This window comes from Bombus vancouverensis, unplaced genomic scaffold, assembly GCF_051014615.1.
Source record: "Bombus vancouverensis nearcticus unplaced genomic scaffold, iyBomVanc1_principal scaffold0051, whole genome shotgun sequence".
In the NCBI taxonomy this organism is placed as follows: Eukaryota; Metazoa; Arthropoda; class Insecta; order Hymenoptera; family Apidae; genus Bombus; species Bombus vancouverensis.
In genome coordinates this window covers 198795-212996 of record NW_027468942.1, presented here as the reverse complement: position 1 = coordinate 212996, position 14202 = coordinate 198795, and the positions used below count along the sequence as shown (strand labels likewise).

General features: G+C 37.3%; 1 protein-coding gene across 1 annotated transcript; it reads right to left on the bottom strand.

Moving 5' to 3' along the window:
• Positions 1-10401: 10401 nt before the first annotated feature.
• LOC143304719 (omega-amidase NIT2-A-like) lies at positions 10402-12149 on the bottom strand. Its single transcript, XM_076627244.1, has 4 exons — positions 11987-12149; positions 11417-11585; positions 10909-11142; positions 10402-10757 (listed from the first exon to the last, which is right to left on the bottom strand). The coding sequence occupies exons 1-3, from the start codon at positions 12068-12070 to the stop codon at positions 11009-11011; spliced, it is 387 nt and encodes a 128-aa protein (XP_076483359.1). The 5' UTR covers positions 12071-12149; the 3' UTR covers positions 10402-10757; positions 10909-11008.
• Between the last annotated feature and the right edge of the window lie 2053 nt (positions 12150-14202).

Below are 14202 nucleotides of genomic sequence, written 5' to 3'. Positions count from 1 at the left end.
TTTGCACCGAGACAATTGAAACTAATTTATTCACTTATTTTAGGTAGCTGTCATACATTGTGTTCCACGAACAATGATCCATAACCTATACTTGCACGTACACTTTCTTGTATGTTGATCACTTGTTCACAAGGTAACTTTCACTTTCACTAGTTAATTGTTCATTGAGTTAACACGTTTTATATTTAAGCAATAATTGAAACACGTATAATAATTTTCCTTTTTCCTTTTAGGTGTTCGATATCTGTATTATTCGACGAACAGCACTATAACATATACCACCGCACTACGTTGCCCACTGAAATCGCTTTATTCATTGCTTATTTCGATTATGCGCTAGTTTTAACTTGTTTAAATGCACCGTTCGCGGAATCCCTTTTACTTCGATCTTGACGTTTTGGTTCTGCAAGATTTCTAGCACTTTGTATGGTCCAGTATATTGATCGGAGAATTTTCCTTTACTGGGTTCTTTTAGTAAATATATCGAATCTCCTATTTTAAAATCTTGGGGGTTGATTCGTCGGTCGTAGTATTCTTTTGATCTTAGTTTGGATTTTATCAAATTTTCTCTTGCCATTCGTTGTACGGTGTTAATTTTATCGAACAGGTCTTCGAGATATTCTGCGTAAGTTGGTTCCATGTTCTCTTCGATTATTACTTCACCAGTAGGTTCTCTGGCTAAATGTCCAAAAACTAATTCGTGCGGGGAGAATTTCGTTCCTTCGTGTACAGAGGTATTATAGGAAAACATAGCTAATTCTACCCATTCGTCCGAATTTTTGGAATTTTCAATGTATAATTTGAGATATTCTATCAGCACGTGGTGAGGTCTTTCGATTGAACCGTTACTTTGTGGATGATATGCCGTCGTGGTGTATTGTTTGATGCGGAATCTCTTTGCTACTTTCTTCATTTGTGAGGATGTAAAGTTCGTTCCTTGATCAGTGAGAATAGCTCTCGGTGATCCGAAACGACAAATAAATCGCTTTACAAAAGCGTCCGCTATCTCGGCTGAAGAGATTCCTCCTAGTGGAATCCCAATTGAGTATTTTGTTAATAAATCTTGGATGGTTAATATATATTCATTTCCCTTTTGAGTTTTTGGTAATGGTCCTACAATATCCATACTAATTTTATCGAATGCTTTACCTGGTGTGTCTGTAAGTACCATTGGTTGTTTTGCTTTTATTCTTGTGAGTTTCTTTAATTGACATTCCTTACATGTTCTTACGTAATCTTGAATTTCCTTTTTCATATTTTCCCAATAGTAGTGTTGTCGTATTCTTTGATAAGTTTTGGTAATTCCTTTGTGTCCTGCTACGCTTGATTCATGTTTTTCTCGTATTATGTTGTTCCGCGCTTCCACAAGTGGAGTAATTACTTCTCCAGTGCAAATGGTGATGGATAAGGTTTTTTCCATAAATATTTCCTTTAATTTTCTGATTGTATATCGCCAGGGTATTTCCTCCAAGTTTCCTTTGCTAATGCTGAACGAAGTTAACTGTTTTTCATTTACTGCGTCTAATAGAGATCTTAGCGAGTTTAATAAATTTTCTGGTGTTATTGGAATATTTCTATTTTCCTTTATCGGTAGGAATACAATGTATTTTCCAGAATCGTAATTCAATCTTGCTTTTTCTAACATTAAATCTTCATAACGAGGTAATTTTCCCGTTTCCTTCATTTCTAAGGTTCCTTTATCTATCGGATTGCCATGTATATCTATAAATACTACTTTATGGTCATTTACTCTCGCAATTGAGTCTCGGGTTTCTGAAATTCTTAGTTCCGCAATTATCGTAAGTCTCGTGTCCTTTTCTCGTTGTTGAATTAGTTCTGGAATTACAGTGGAGGTCTCTTTTTCGCTTGTTGTATCCGTGCCTTCTTTTTCTCGATTGGTTATTTCTCTATCTGTACTTACATCGATTTCTGCTAATGCTTGGTTTAAATATTTTATGGGGGTTTCTTCTATTGTAAAATGTTTTCGGGTAAAACCCTTTCCTTGATTTTTAGAATCACTGGATTGAGGCAAGACGTGTGGTTTAGCTTCGAATATGGGAGAGTCTTCGGTTGACGTATCTATTTCGAATCTTTTTGAGACAGGATAGCGAATTGGTGAGACTTCCTCTCTCTTTCTGATTGATAAACAAACTTCCGGAGGGTTCCTAGATAATGCGTCTGCGTTTGCGTTCGCCCTGCCTTCTTTGTATACAATATCAAATTCGAAGTCCGATAACTTTAATTTCCATTTCCAAATTCTTGAAGTAGGATCTTTGATAGAATGCATCCACACTAAAGGTTTATGATCGGTTACGATGGTAAACTTTCTTCCGTAAAGATACGGTCGGAAGTGCATTGCGCTGTAAACAATTGCCAGACACTCCTTTTCTATGGTAGAGTAGTTTTGTTCGGCGGGATTTAATAGCCTTGAGGCATACGCAATCGGCAAATCCTTTCCGATTGGCCCTTGACTCAGTACACCGCTTATTGCATATCCTGATGCGTCTGTAGTAAGGTTAAAGGGTTTAGAAAAGTCTGGATATTGCAGGATGGGTTTCGTCACTAACGCTGTCTTTAAATTATTGAATGCGTTTTCTTGATTTTCTGTCCATTTAAAGGGAGTGTCTTTCTTTAATAGTTGTGTCAATGGTTTCGCGACCTTGGGGAAATCGGGGTATAAATCTTCTGTAATATCCTGCTAGTCCCAGAAATTGTTTGATATTTTTCGCCCTCTTTGGTCGTGGAAATTTTGATACGGCTTCGACTTTCTTTGGGTCGGGTTTCACGCCATCCTCACTAATTACATGTCCTAAATAATTCACCTCGTGTCGTAAAAATTCGCACTTATCAGGTTGTAATCGTAATTTAGCTTTCCTCAGTCTTTCCATTAATTTATTAAATTTAATTTCGTGTTCTTGGAGAGACGTGGAATAAATCACTATGTCATCCAGATAGACGAATAGTTCTACTCCTTGCAGACCAGATAATATTGAATTCATCAAACGTTGAAATGTTGCTGGGGCATCTTTTAATCCAAAGGGCATTCTTTCGAATTGAAAATGCCCGTATGGTGTCGAAAATGCAGTTTTGCGGGCATCTTCCTGTGACATACGGATCTGGTGAAAGCCCGATGCCAAGTCAAATGTGGAAAAATATTTTGCACTTCCTAATTGATCCAATATTTCTGTAATGTTGGGTAGTGGGAAGGCATCGCCAATCGTTTTATCGTTCAATTTTCTATAATCGATGACTAATCTCCAGCGCTTCTTTCCTTGCGAATCGGGTTTTTGGGCACAATCCATAACGGGGAGTTATATGGAGATATTGATGGTTCCACTACGTCCGTATCTAGTAGTTCTTGGACCTGTCGATTTATTTCTTCTCGATGTATTGGTGGATATCGATACTGTTTAGTATTGATGGGTATATTATCCGTTGTAATTATCCTATGTTCCAGAACTTCGGTTGCTTCCAATGTATCTCCTGGAATATGAAACCTATCTTGATTATTACGAATCAATTTTTTAGCATTTTCCTTTTCTTCTTCGTTCAAATGTTCGAGTCGTAGTAACTCATTTATTTTATCGTATCTACTTTCCTCCGATCTTAGAACTGTATTGCACGCTGTCCTAGGAAGCGGGGGGGGGGGGGATTTTCAAATTCTTTAATTACCATCGTTGGTGTTGTAAATACGTAATCTCTCGAAGTAGTATTTATTACTCTTATGTAACCTTTTCCTTTATGATTCCTCACAACTGCATTACCAAAATAGATTCCCTTGTTCGGCTCGATTCTTGGAATAAATCCCTCTTTTATCTCTGGATTAGCGATATTAATCGAACACGTTATTGAACTTCGCTTCGGTATAATTATTTTTTCTTTAGTATCGAAGGGAATATAAATATTTCCCCATCTGATATGTTTTCCCTCATGATCTAAACGAGCCTTACAACCTGCAAAAAATTCGGATCGTAGGATTCCGTCTTGATCGATTAGCAATGAATCATCGACTACATGAAAAACAACCGGATGGCCCGCAACCTGTATTACCGTCTGCCCTAAGAAGACCAGGCTCGTTGCCGTAATTCCTCGCACTTCGATTGATTCCTTTTCGTCGATGATGGCTGCATCGAGTATAGCAGGTTTCTTGATAATGTTGATTTCCGATCCAGAGTCTAATAATAAACTCGTCTTAGTCTTTAGATTTGGGGAAACTATTCGTGCAGTTGGGGTCGTTGGGGAATCGTTAAATTTTATTGAAATAATTCGGAGAGGTCGCCTTCCGAATCTGAATTCAACTCCTGATGATTTTCCTTCGCCGGTTGCTTGTGCTTCACTCTTTTCCTTTTGCCTTGAGATTCTGGATTCTCTGTCTGTGACCTCGTTTGGTTGTGGGATGACTCCCCCACAATATTTAGTGGTTGTTCGTTCGATCTTATGGTCGGCATTGCGTTCGCTCTGTCTCTCGTTATGGGTGGTGGAGTCGATCTCGCGGGGGTGGCTGTCCTTGTTGTGTTTGTTGCCGTCGGCGCCGGTCGCCTGGTTGCCGCCTGTACTCTTGGGCGATTCGGCGTATCGTTCCTTCGTGGCTCGCTCCATTCTCCCGAAGGACGTGTTTGGTTTCCCGATGGTCTCGAAGCATAGGGTACGATTAATCCGGCATCTACTCGGGCTTTAAATTTGTAACAGTCTTTCACTAGATGCCCGGGTTTTTTGCAATAGTTACACGTGATATTTTGTCTTGTAGAATTCAAAAAATTCTGCGATGGAGGTAGCGATCTTCGATCTTGGCGGTTGTTCCTGATATTGTTGTTAGTGTTCGAAGGATGTGCGTTGTCGCGTCTGTAATAGTTCGAGGGTGTCGGTCGTTGGGGTCGCGTTCTATCGGTTATTTGTTTCAATTCGTGTGTTGCTTTGACGGCTTGACGATACGCATCTTCTAAAGTATGGTACCCTGCTATTTTTACTCGCACATATACCTCGTTCGGAAGTCCTTTAACGAAAGCTTCTTTCGTTTCCCAATCTATAGTATCTTGGATATCGGGGGATATGATGCCGTAGTCGCCTCTTTCTCCGTCCATTATTGCCAATCTAAGATTTCTAACGCGATCCATATAATGTAATATGTCTTCCCCGGGTCGTTGAAATATCGTTCCTAATTCCTCTTTATATTCGTTAAGAGATTTCTTTGGGCCGAATAGATCCTTTAATTTGTTTCCGAAACCGTTTAGACTCATTAATTCTGTGTCTTCGATGGCGAGGAGCGCGTGTCCACGGAGCTTATTTACTAACAATTTTACCAATTGAGGTTCTTGATATCTGGGAATCATATTTCGCGCGCGCTCACAAGCTCTTAAAAAGTGGAATACCGATGGTCGATATCCGTCAAACACTGGCACCGATTCGATCGCATCTTTTAGCTTAATTGGCTGGGTATGTCCACTCGGCTGGACCGTCTCTTGTTGCGTTGTCGGCGGCGATACGGGTGTTTTAGGTTCTTGTTTTAAGTTCGAATAAGCCGCTTTGTAATTCGGCGAGTTTTGCACTCATATCGCGAAAGTTCGCATCCCATGCTTTAAGCTTTTCCGACAATGTCAAAACCATTTCTTCGTCCAACGATTCCACTACACCCGCCATTGTTTCTTAAATATTTGTTAAATATATATATTAATCAAGATAGACTAACTAAATATTAACGACAAGACATGACTGAACTCGGTGCAAAGGAATAAAGTTATGCTACACGAAATAACTGGTAACACAATACACAAAACATTAACTAAATTAAACGAGACTTACATAAATGCAAGTCACGTATAATCGAAACAATGACTATTGAAATTCGGTAACAATACAATCCATGCTATCGCATTAAAGTAGCACACGGTATTGACACACACAATATCACGAAACACAAAACAATATTACAAAACACTACTAAATAAAATTATAGTGATTAACAATTAATTAGTTATTTCAACAACACGTTACTGTTGACATTAAACCAACGCCATACCAAAGAGACACGCGAGCGACCATGTTGAAAAATTTGTCGCGCGCACATACAAATAACAGCCAATGCAATACAATACAGCATCATAATAGCAATGTTAGGTACTAATAAAAAAAAAAAAACACAAGAAAATGGGGGAGAGAGTTAAGGAAAATATATATAATAAATAACAACTAACATAATTATAACATATTATATATATTATATTATATACAGGGATACAGTATTCGTACAAAGGAACAGATCCAAACGAAAATTATATATATAAAAAAAAAATAAATAATATATATATGTAATATCGTGATATAATATATTTACAAGGAATGGATGATACAGATGTTAATCGGACAGAAAAAGACGATCGTTGTTCAACCTGAACTATTCACACCAAACGTACAGAAAACAGCACAACTAAATAATTAGATAACGACTCGACTTTCACAAAATGCAATCAACACTCTCTCGGCAACGCCACTCGCAAACTCTGTTTGTTGATTCCTTTTTTCCCGTCCCTTGGCAACCGCTCGTGGCCAAGATCACGTAGGTCTCCTCTTTCCAAAACTACGCGATCAAAAACAAACGCCTCGGCTCTCGCGACATTCCACGCGGTTCACCCGCCAACTCCCAGGCCTCTCACTCACGATACTACATATATACATTAACTATTTTTATATGTGTGTACAGAACTGATGGCGAACTCATCAACCATTTTTTGAACGACGGATGGAAGAACATGAATAGCCATCCACACAGTGGAACTGTAAAGTATTTGTACGCCACTCACGAAACCAAACACTGATGCTATCCACCTGTAAACAAACAACATTTATAACTATGCATATAATTTTCACTTATGTTCACCACTATATATATATATACACGCATGTTGTAAAGTAGGCGATATTTATAACATTCACTTCTTCAGAGAGTAATATAGATGTATAACTGTTGTGTGGGAAATGTAGGCAATAATTTGTATTCCCATATCCTCGAATTTCCTTAACAAATATATATAAATATAAAATTTTCTTTTTCTATAAAAGGTTATTCCTATTTCTGATAAACTCGAGAAATGAAAACATTATACCATGATACACTGACACAAAGATACACCACACAGAAGAAACTAATAGAGAAAGCTTTAAGCTTGGCAAACTTACCGCCCGACGAATTTGCATACACCATAACCAAAACCCAGGACACATGGCTTTGATCGCAGGAGAAGCGGTCCATATAGTCAAATGCATTCCGGTACAAGTAAAGGTACGACATACAACAAAATGCTACTCGGAACTACCCGTTTGGCAAAGGAATCGCACCACAGGAACTCCGCCCGGACGTGCGCCAAACGTGGCGATATTCAGCACCATCGTCGTTGGCCACAAGCGGAATGTATACCCAAAAGACCTCGATGCACTACGGGACCACGTCATGTTCCCGGCAGAAAATCTGCAGTCTTGAACGCATTGGCCAGAGGAGCAACAGGAAAAACAATCGTCCCTGGAACAGTAAACATCCTGGCAATGATGGACAAAACACATTAACGACAATAGCGAAAAATACCGTATCAAGCTTATGGACTGGTTTTATGGAATTTGGAACTGTCAGTGCAGCAATATTTGGAAAATCGCCCTATTAGGAACAATATGCGGCTCAGTCACCCACCCGCTACTATACCTCAAAAGAAGACGAAATATCGATGATCAAACAGCACAACCTCAAGGGATATCGATAACACCGGTAGTCACTCAACTACCAACGACATCTACGTCCGCCTTGAGCGAACTCAGAGATACCATCAGTCAAATTTCCTTTGGAAATTTGAACTCCAAGGGCGGGGATGTCACGTCCCGCGCTCCGCACGCGCCGTAACAAGAACAAGAAAACCATTCTATACAAAACACGCGAATAATAATAAAACGAAAGGAAAGATTAACAAAACGAGGGCGATTAACGGATCCAACCAATAAACAAAATACATATACACACAATTCTAAATAAACCAGGAAATAAGAATAACTACAAAAGGGGAAAATAATTGAAACGCCAGGAATATATATATATATATAAATATATTTCAATCAATCAATTTGGAGAGTTACATATAAGTATAAACATATATGCCGAACATGTAATAACCTAGTAAATATTAGAGACAGTGCTTCCAATACTATGCAATAAATACAATATTATCAATTTATGAAATATAAGTATACATGAAGTCAAAAACTAATAGTTTAACGAATACATAAAACATACAATATTGTATTATTAAAGAAATGAAGGTTACATTGTCAGAAATATATATATGTGTGCGAATTCTATCAAACCGATAATCTAAGATACATACTTAAAACTAGCCTACATTCCGGTAAAGGATAAATAAATAATTGACATTTCATTTCGTATGAATACTACACTGCCAAGAGAAATATGCATATGAATACGTGTATATATATATATATATATATATATATATATATATATATATATATATATATATATTTATATTATCGAATACTCTATAAAATAAACTACTCAAAACAATAAATAACGCAATCGAAGAATTACAAAACATTAGCCATATTAAAATGACACGCAACATAAATATATATATATATATATATATATACGTATATTCACACGAACAATACTTTTGTCACTTTAAAGCAATATTAATAAATAAATGTTCTAATTGCGGTAGAATAAGGAAAAACGAGCGGCAGACGGAAAATTACTTCGATATTAAGCAAAACTAAAGACCCGTCACTATAACTTTACTGATGACATTTATGAGCAGCCATGTTAGATTTACACGCGTATAGCGACAGGAATATTAGGGATTAATGGAAGTCAGTCGCGAGAAATAAATCATGAAAACACATTGTTAACACTTTTCTTTAATAAAATCTGTGCGCAACTACAAATGTAAAAAATATATATATGTCGGAGATGAAAGAACACCGGAGTCTGTAATTGAACAATTGTAGTTATTCAATCCGATTGTAATTGTTGGAGAGTTGTGATAATGTGCTTGGGCTCGAGGCGACAGTCAGTCGCCGAACGTAGCCGCGGTCAAGGGATGAACGCTTTGCCCAACAAACATATGGAATAATTCTATAGCTCTCCTTAAAAGAAATATTCGTGGCGACACGCGACAGTAAACATTCCAACGGTTTCTGTCCCGTGGCTCGCCACACGCAGACCCTATTCTTCGAGTAAGATGATTGCCAGATGTCGATGCGTCTCCGCAGTACATGTTCGGCTAGCCCGAGGGCCCGTTATAAATCTTAAGGTTTAGTTAACTAAAGTCCTTCAAACAGACAAACAGTCTTTGTCCCAACTACGGGAAGATAGGGGAGACATATTTTTCAACGAGCGGCGTCTCCCACTAGCAACTTTCCCTCGAGGGCGGCTAGCATCTTTTTCTAACCACCGATATGGAGATTGACCAATTAGCAGCAACGTCAATTTCCCTTACTTCCTAAACGAAGGCTTTCCTCGACGAATCCGATGATCTCGTGTCCTTAGACACACCCCAGTATAGTTTTTCCTCTGTGGAATCATCGGGACGGGACGCGCATTCTTTGACGCGCTCCCGTCGACCAAAGAGTAACGTCTTTACGCTCAGCAATTATCGTTTACGAGTCAGACTTAGATTCAGCGAGAACGCCTATCTGTCATCCCGTTGACCGCGGATTCGTTATTGAACCTGGGATCACTGTCACTAGTGTCGCGGACGTCTCACCGCCGTGATAAATTGTCAAACCTGTGTTATTCATACCTGTGTCAATAAATCGTATCTTCGTTACACCGCAACGATGGCTACCTTCAATGAAGACTCCTCAAACACCGACAACCCTATCCCCCCTGCTTCTCCGACATATATATATAATAATTCTATATTGAAAAAAATATGAAATTAACATGATATATACATTACTACATAAGTTATATATAAAATATGTATATTATACCCTTGCCTACTGACTGATATGAATTTCTTTCGGTCTCGAATGCGTTAAAAGAGAGCGCAAAGAAGTCGAAATTACTTATTGTAATTAGTAAAACGACCTGAGAGGCAGACAGATACAAGAAAGAAGGAATATTATATTAGCGGCATTATCATGTTTTTGCTCTCTTTAATTCTTTCATCGAGACAGACAATCTACAGGTATTAATCGACCAATTTCTCCAAGCTGATAACTTCGAATTGATGTTTATATATAAGAAGTGTTATGTGTTAATCTGTCTAAATGTTTAAAAGGTGTTATAAATTAAATGTTGTTAAACGATACGTAATTGCCTTTTGATCGTAAATTTTACTATCAAGGGGTCTTTTATGTATGCGTAATCATTGTGAATTATAACAATTTATGTGATCGATATTAAAGGTGTTTAAAAGCATGTATTTTTTTCTATATTATTATTCTCCTATATTATTATCCTATATTATTATAGCATTCCTATATTATTATAATATCCAATTACATGTTGATACACAAGATATACAGATTATTATTTATAACGTTTTAGTTTTCTTAATTGAGTCATTCATTTAGTACAAATGATAAGAAATTAGTAATAATTCACAAAAAAAGGATATCGTAGTAGAAATATTATAAAAAAACATTTTCTGTTTTAGTGTAGAGTTACTCCTTCTTACAGACAGTGTCGTACAAATCTGTACGTCTCTGAGAAAATGTAGGTATCCGAGCCCTTACTTCCTCAACAACTTTTAGATCTGATAGAAAAAAGAAACATACGAAGTAATAAGTAATGCTTACTAATAAATTCAACAAATACAAAGGAAGATGGCTAAATCGATAAATTAACGAGACTAAAAATTAATTACATCATGGATCTCTCGCTTTTAATTTTAAGCTGTAAATTACCGATATCGGTGACTGCCATATTCTCTTGAGTTTCCAAATCGTAAAGAATCTTTCCTCAGGGATTGGTCAACTGTGTATGTCCCCATGCGACGTAACTTGCTTAAGGAACACGAGCCGGTGATATGCAGGCAACGTATAATTGATTATCATTCGCTCTGAAACGCTGAACTAATGACCAGTGCAGTGGTCCAGTGGTCATATTGAATGCCGCTGGATATATCAGCATTTGGCAACCTAACCCAGAGAAGCAGGAAATATGAAGCCACCGAATACCAATTAACTTCGTAGTTGCACGGTTCACATTCCATCATTTCTGAATATGCGAGGACAGTCCTCTTATTGTGCTTTTAATTCTTTTATTTGTTTCATTTTCAGCAAATATACTGGTTTTTTAAATTAAGCTTCTTTTTATACAGAGTTACAGATTATATTAATTTTATATAGAATATATTTAAGAAAGATATTTAATTTTTTGCTAGTTAAGTATTGATCGATTAAGTTACTGTACCTTTGTTCCGATAAATGCGTGCCATTTCCTCGAATCTAATATCATAGCAAATGCCAATACCTATTTTGCAGCCCTTCACATCGAACGTCGTTAGGGAGTTACCAGGACTGAGTGAATCACTCTCTCGAAAAGTAATCTTATTAGGAATGTCGATGTCGAATAGATGTACCTAATAACATAAAAATGTGGTCGCTAATTATATTGCTGCAACTTTTGTAATTTAATATCAAAGTTACCAACTCCTAAACTTTAATTATTTTTTATTTAATAACTGACAGCGTTTTTATCACTTTCTTTTATTAAAAAATCTTATCATTTAATAATGTTTAAAAAGGAGAAAAAATAAGTATAATAATATTTTAAGTATGTGAAAAATTTATACAACAACAAACACATTACAACAAAAATGGGCGTTTCCCGTATCATAACGTATTTTATAAACCGTAAATTATAGAATTGGTTATAGTATACGTATGTACATATGTATATTCCTAAATTATTCCTAGATAGAGTCACTTTCTTCACCCCGATATTTTCAAATTCAAAGCCATAAAGGAATATATTACTTACCTTTCGGTGTCTTGCTATCAAAGTTCCATCGGGACCCCAAATAGTACAGGTATTGTACAATTTATCGCCCTCTATTTCAGGCATCGTACCACCAACTACATAGATGTTGTTTTCTTTAGCTGCGTTCGATGAAGCAACGCTCGTTTCACCATCAGGAATACTCTCGGCGTATTTTGGAAAGTACTCTGCATTGCAATATTTCAATTAATGAAAAATAACTGTCTTTTGTTCCAACCATAAATTAAATTGAAATGTTTGTCAGTTTTTTATTTTTAAATTATTAAAATAACTAAGTTTTATATTTCGACTTAATTAAATATGCAATTACTTAGCTAATAGTATATATAATAAATTGTTTCTACAGGTCCAAAATGAAAAATGAATATTTAGAAATATTTAATTACGACAATGCTATTTGTGTTAGCATCAGTGGCTTGTTACTCAACGACTTTGCTAGTACTTTTTGAAACATAAAGTTAGTTTTCAATTAATACTTATACTAGAGGCGGAATTATAAATGCAAAATAATTGATAATACTAATTTATAAGTACCTAATTATTAGTATGTTAAAAAATATATTTATACAAAAATCACGATAATCATGAAAATGGGGAAATCCTATATTCTCGAATCAATTCACAATTTATTTTGTATATTAATTAGATTCCGCGCTCATCAGCACGTACTCACTGGCGACATCGAGAAAATGTATCGGCAATTCCTCGTACGACCAGAGGATCGGAAATATCAAAGGATATTATGGCGCAGCGCGAGTGGAGAAACAGAAACATATGAGCTTAACACCGTAATACTCTTATCATAGAAATAGAAGCAGTCCTCAATTCCCGCCCGCTAACTCCTATCTCCACCGATCCAAATGATCCCCTAGCCCTCACTCCCGGACATTTCCTCATTGGCGATTCATTAATGTGCTTACGTGATCGAGATTTCAGAGACATTCCATCGAACCGACTCTCCAAATGGCAGCATATCCAACAGCTTAAACAACATTTTTGGAACCGCTGGCATAAGGAGTATTTGAACGAGCTAACCAACCGCAATAAATGGAGCAAGGGTGGACACAGCATCCAAAAGGGCACAATCGTCATCCTCAGATAGGACAACGTTCCCTCCATGCATTGGCCTCTGGGCCGAGTTATCAAGGTTCATCCAGGCGCCGATGGTGTCATCCGGACAGCTACAGTTCAGACGGCAAAGAGCATTTTGGATCGGGGCGTCAAAAGGCTTGTCCCACTGCCAATTCAACCCGATCTCGAGAAACCCGAACAACTAGCCACCGAGACGAAATAAGATGGGAACTTCAACCACACCTCGCTAGTTTGATCGGTACCCTCTCAACGGGGGGAGAATGTTACGCCATGCGGCTTACCATAGGTCATATTCTTAACTATCGATAGCGCCACTATAATGTCGCAGACGGATCGTCGCGTCTGCCCGGCAAACAAACATTGTAGTGGCAAGCGCGTGGTTCATTAAGCAGGGCGACTTCCAGAAACGTCGACTCGTGGCCCGTATTTTACCTCGCAGTAAAAGAATGTGGCGTGATCCGAACGTAGTGGGGGTCGCCTTCCAGAAAAAACGAAAAAAATCGAAAGGCGTTCAGAACTTTTCGAGAAGTCGAACCGTCAACACATGTGGTATGTCGCGCATTACTTATCAACCAAAACGCAGTTACATTTTTTTTGTTCCTTTTATATCTTTCTAGTTAATAAGTTGTTGAAATAAACATTAATTTATTTGTGTTAATTCTGTGGAATTTCATTGAACTACCCTTATTATCATAATCGAAATAAGGGGATCGATCAGTTCGTGGCGTCGATTATTTAATCGTAACGGGAACTTACAACTCTCGTTGACGTGCTATCTCGCGATCGCGTCTCTCCGCGAACGGTCGAAACAAAATGATTCACTAAAAACTGTCCTGAATTCCTAAGAATTTATTTACCGCAAAACTGACAAAGTGTTTATTTAAAAAATGAGGTTGAAGGTAGTCCTTTTCTTTCATTTCATTCATTTTCATTTTCTTTCTTAAGTATGGCTAACACAATATCTAATCAATTAAAATTTTATATTTTCACGTGAAAAGTTTCTTTAGATAATTATTATCAACATGATGACTAACTCTTACGGATTAATACGTGTCTGTAGGGCAATCCGGTGGACTTGATCGGCTTTTTACTTCGAAAGTTGAGTA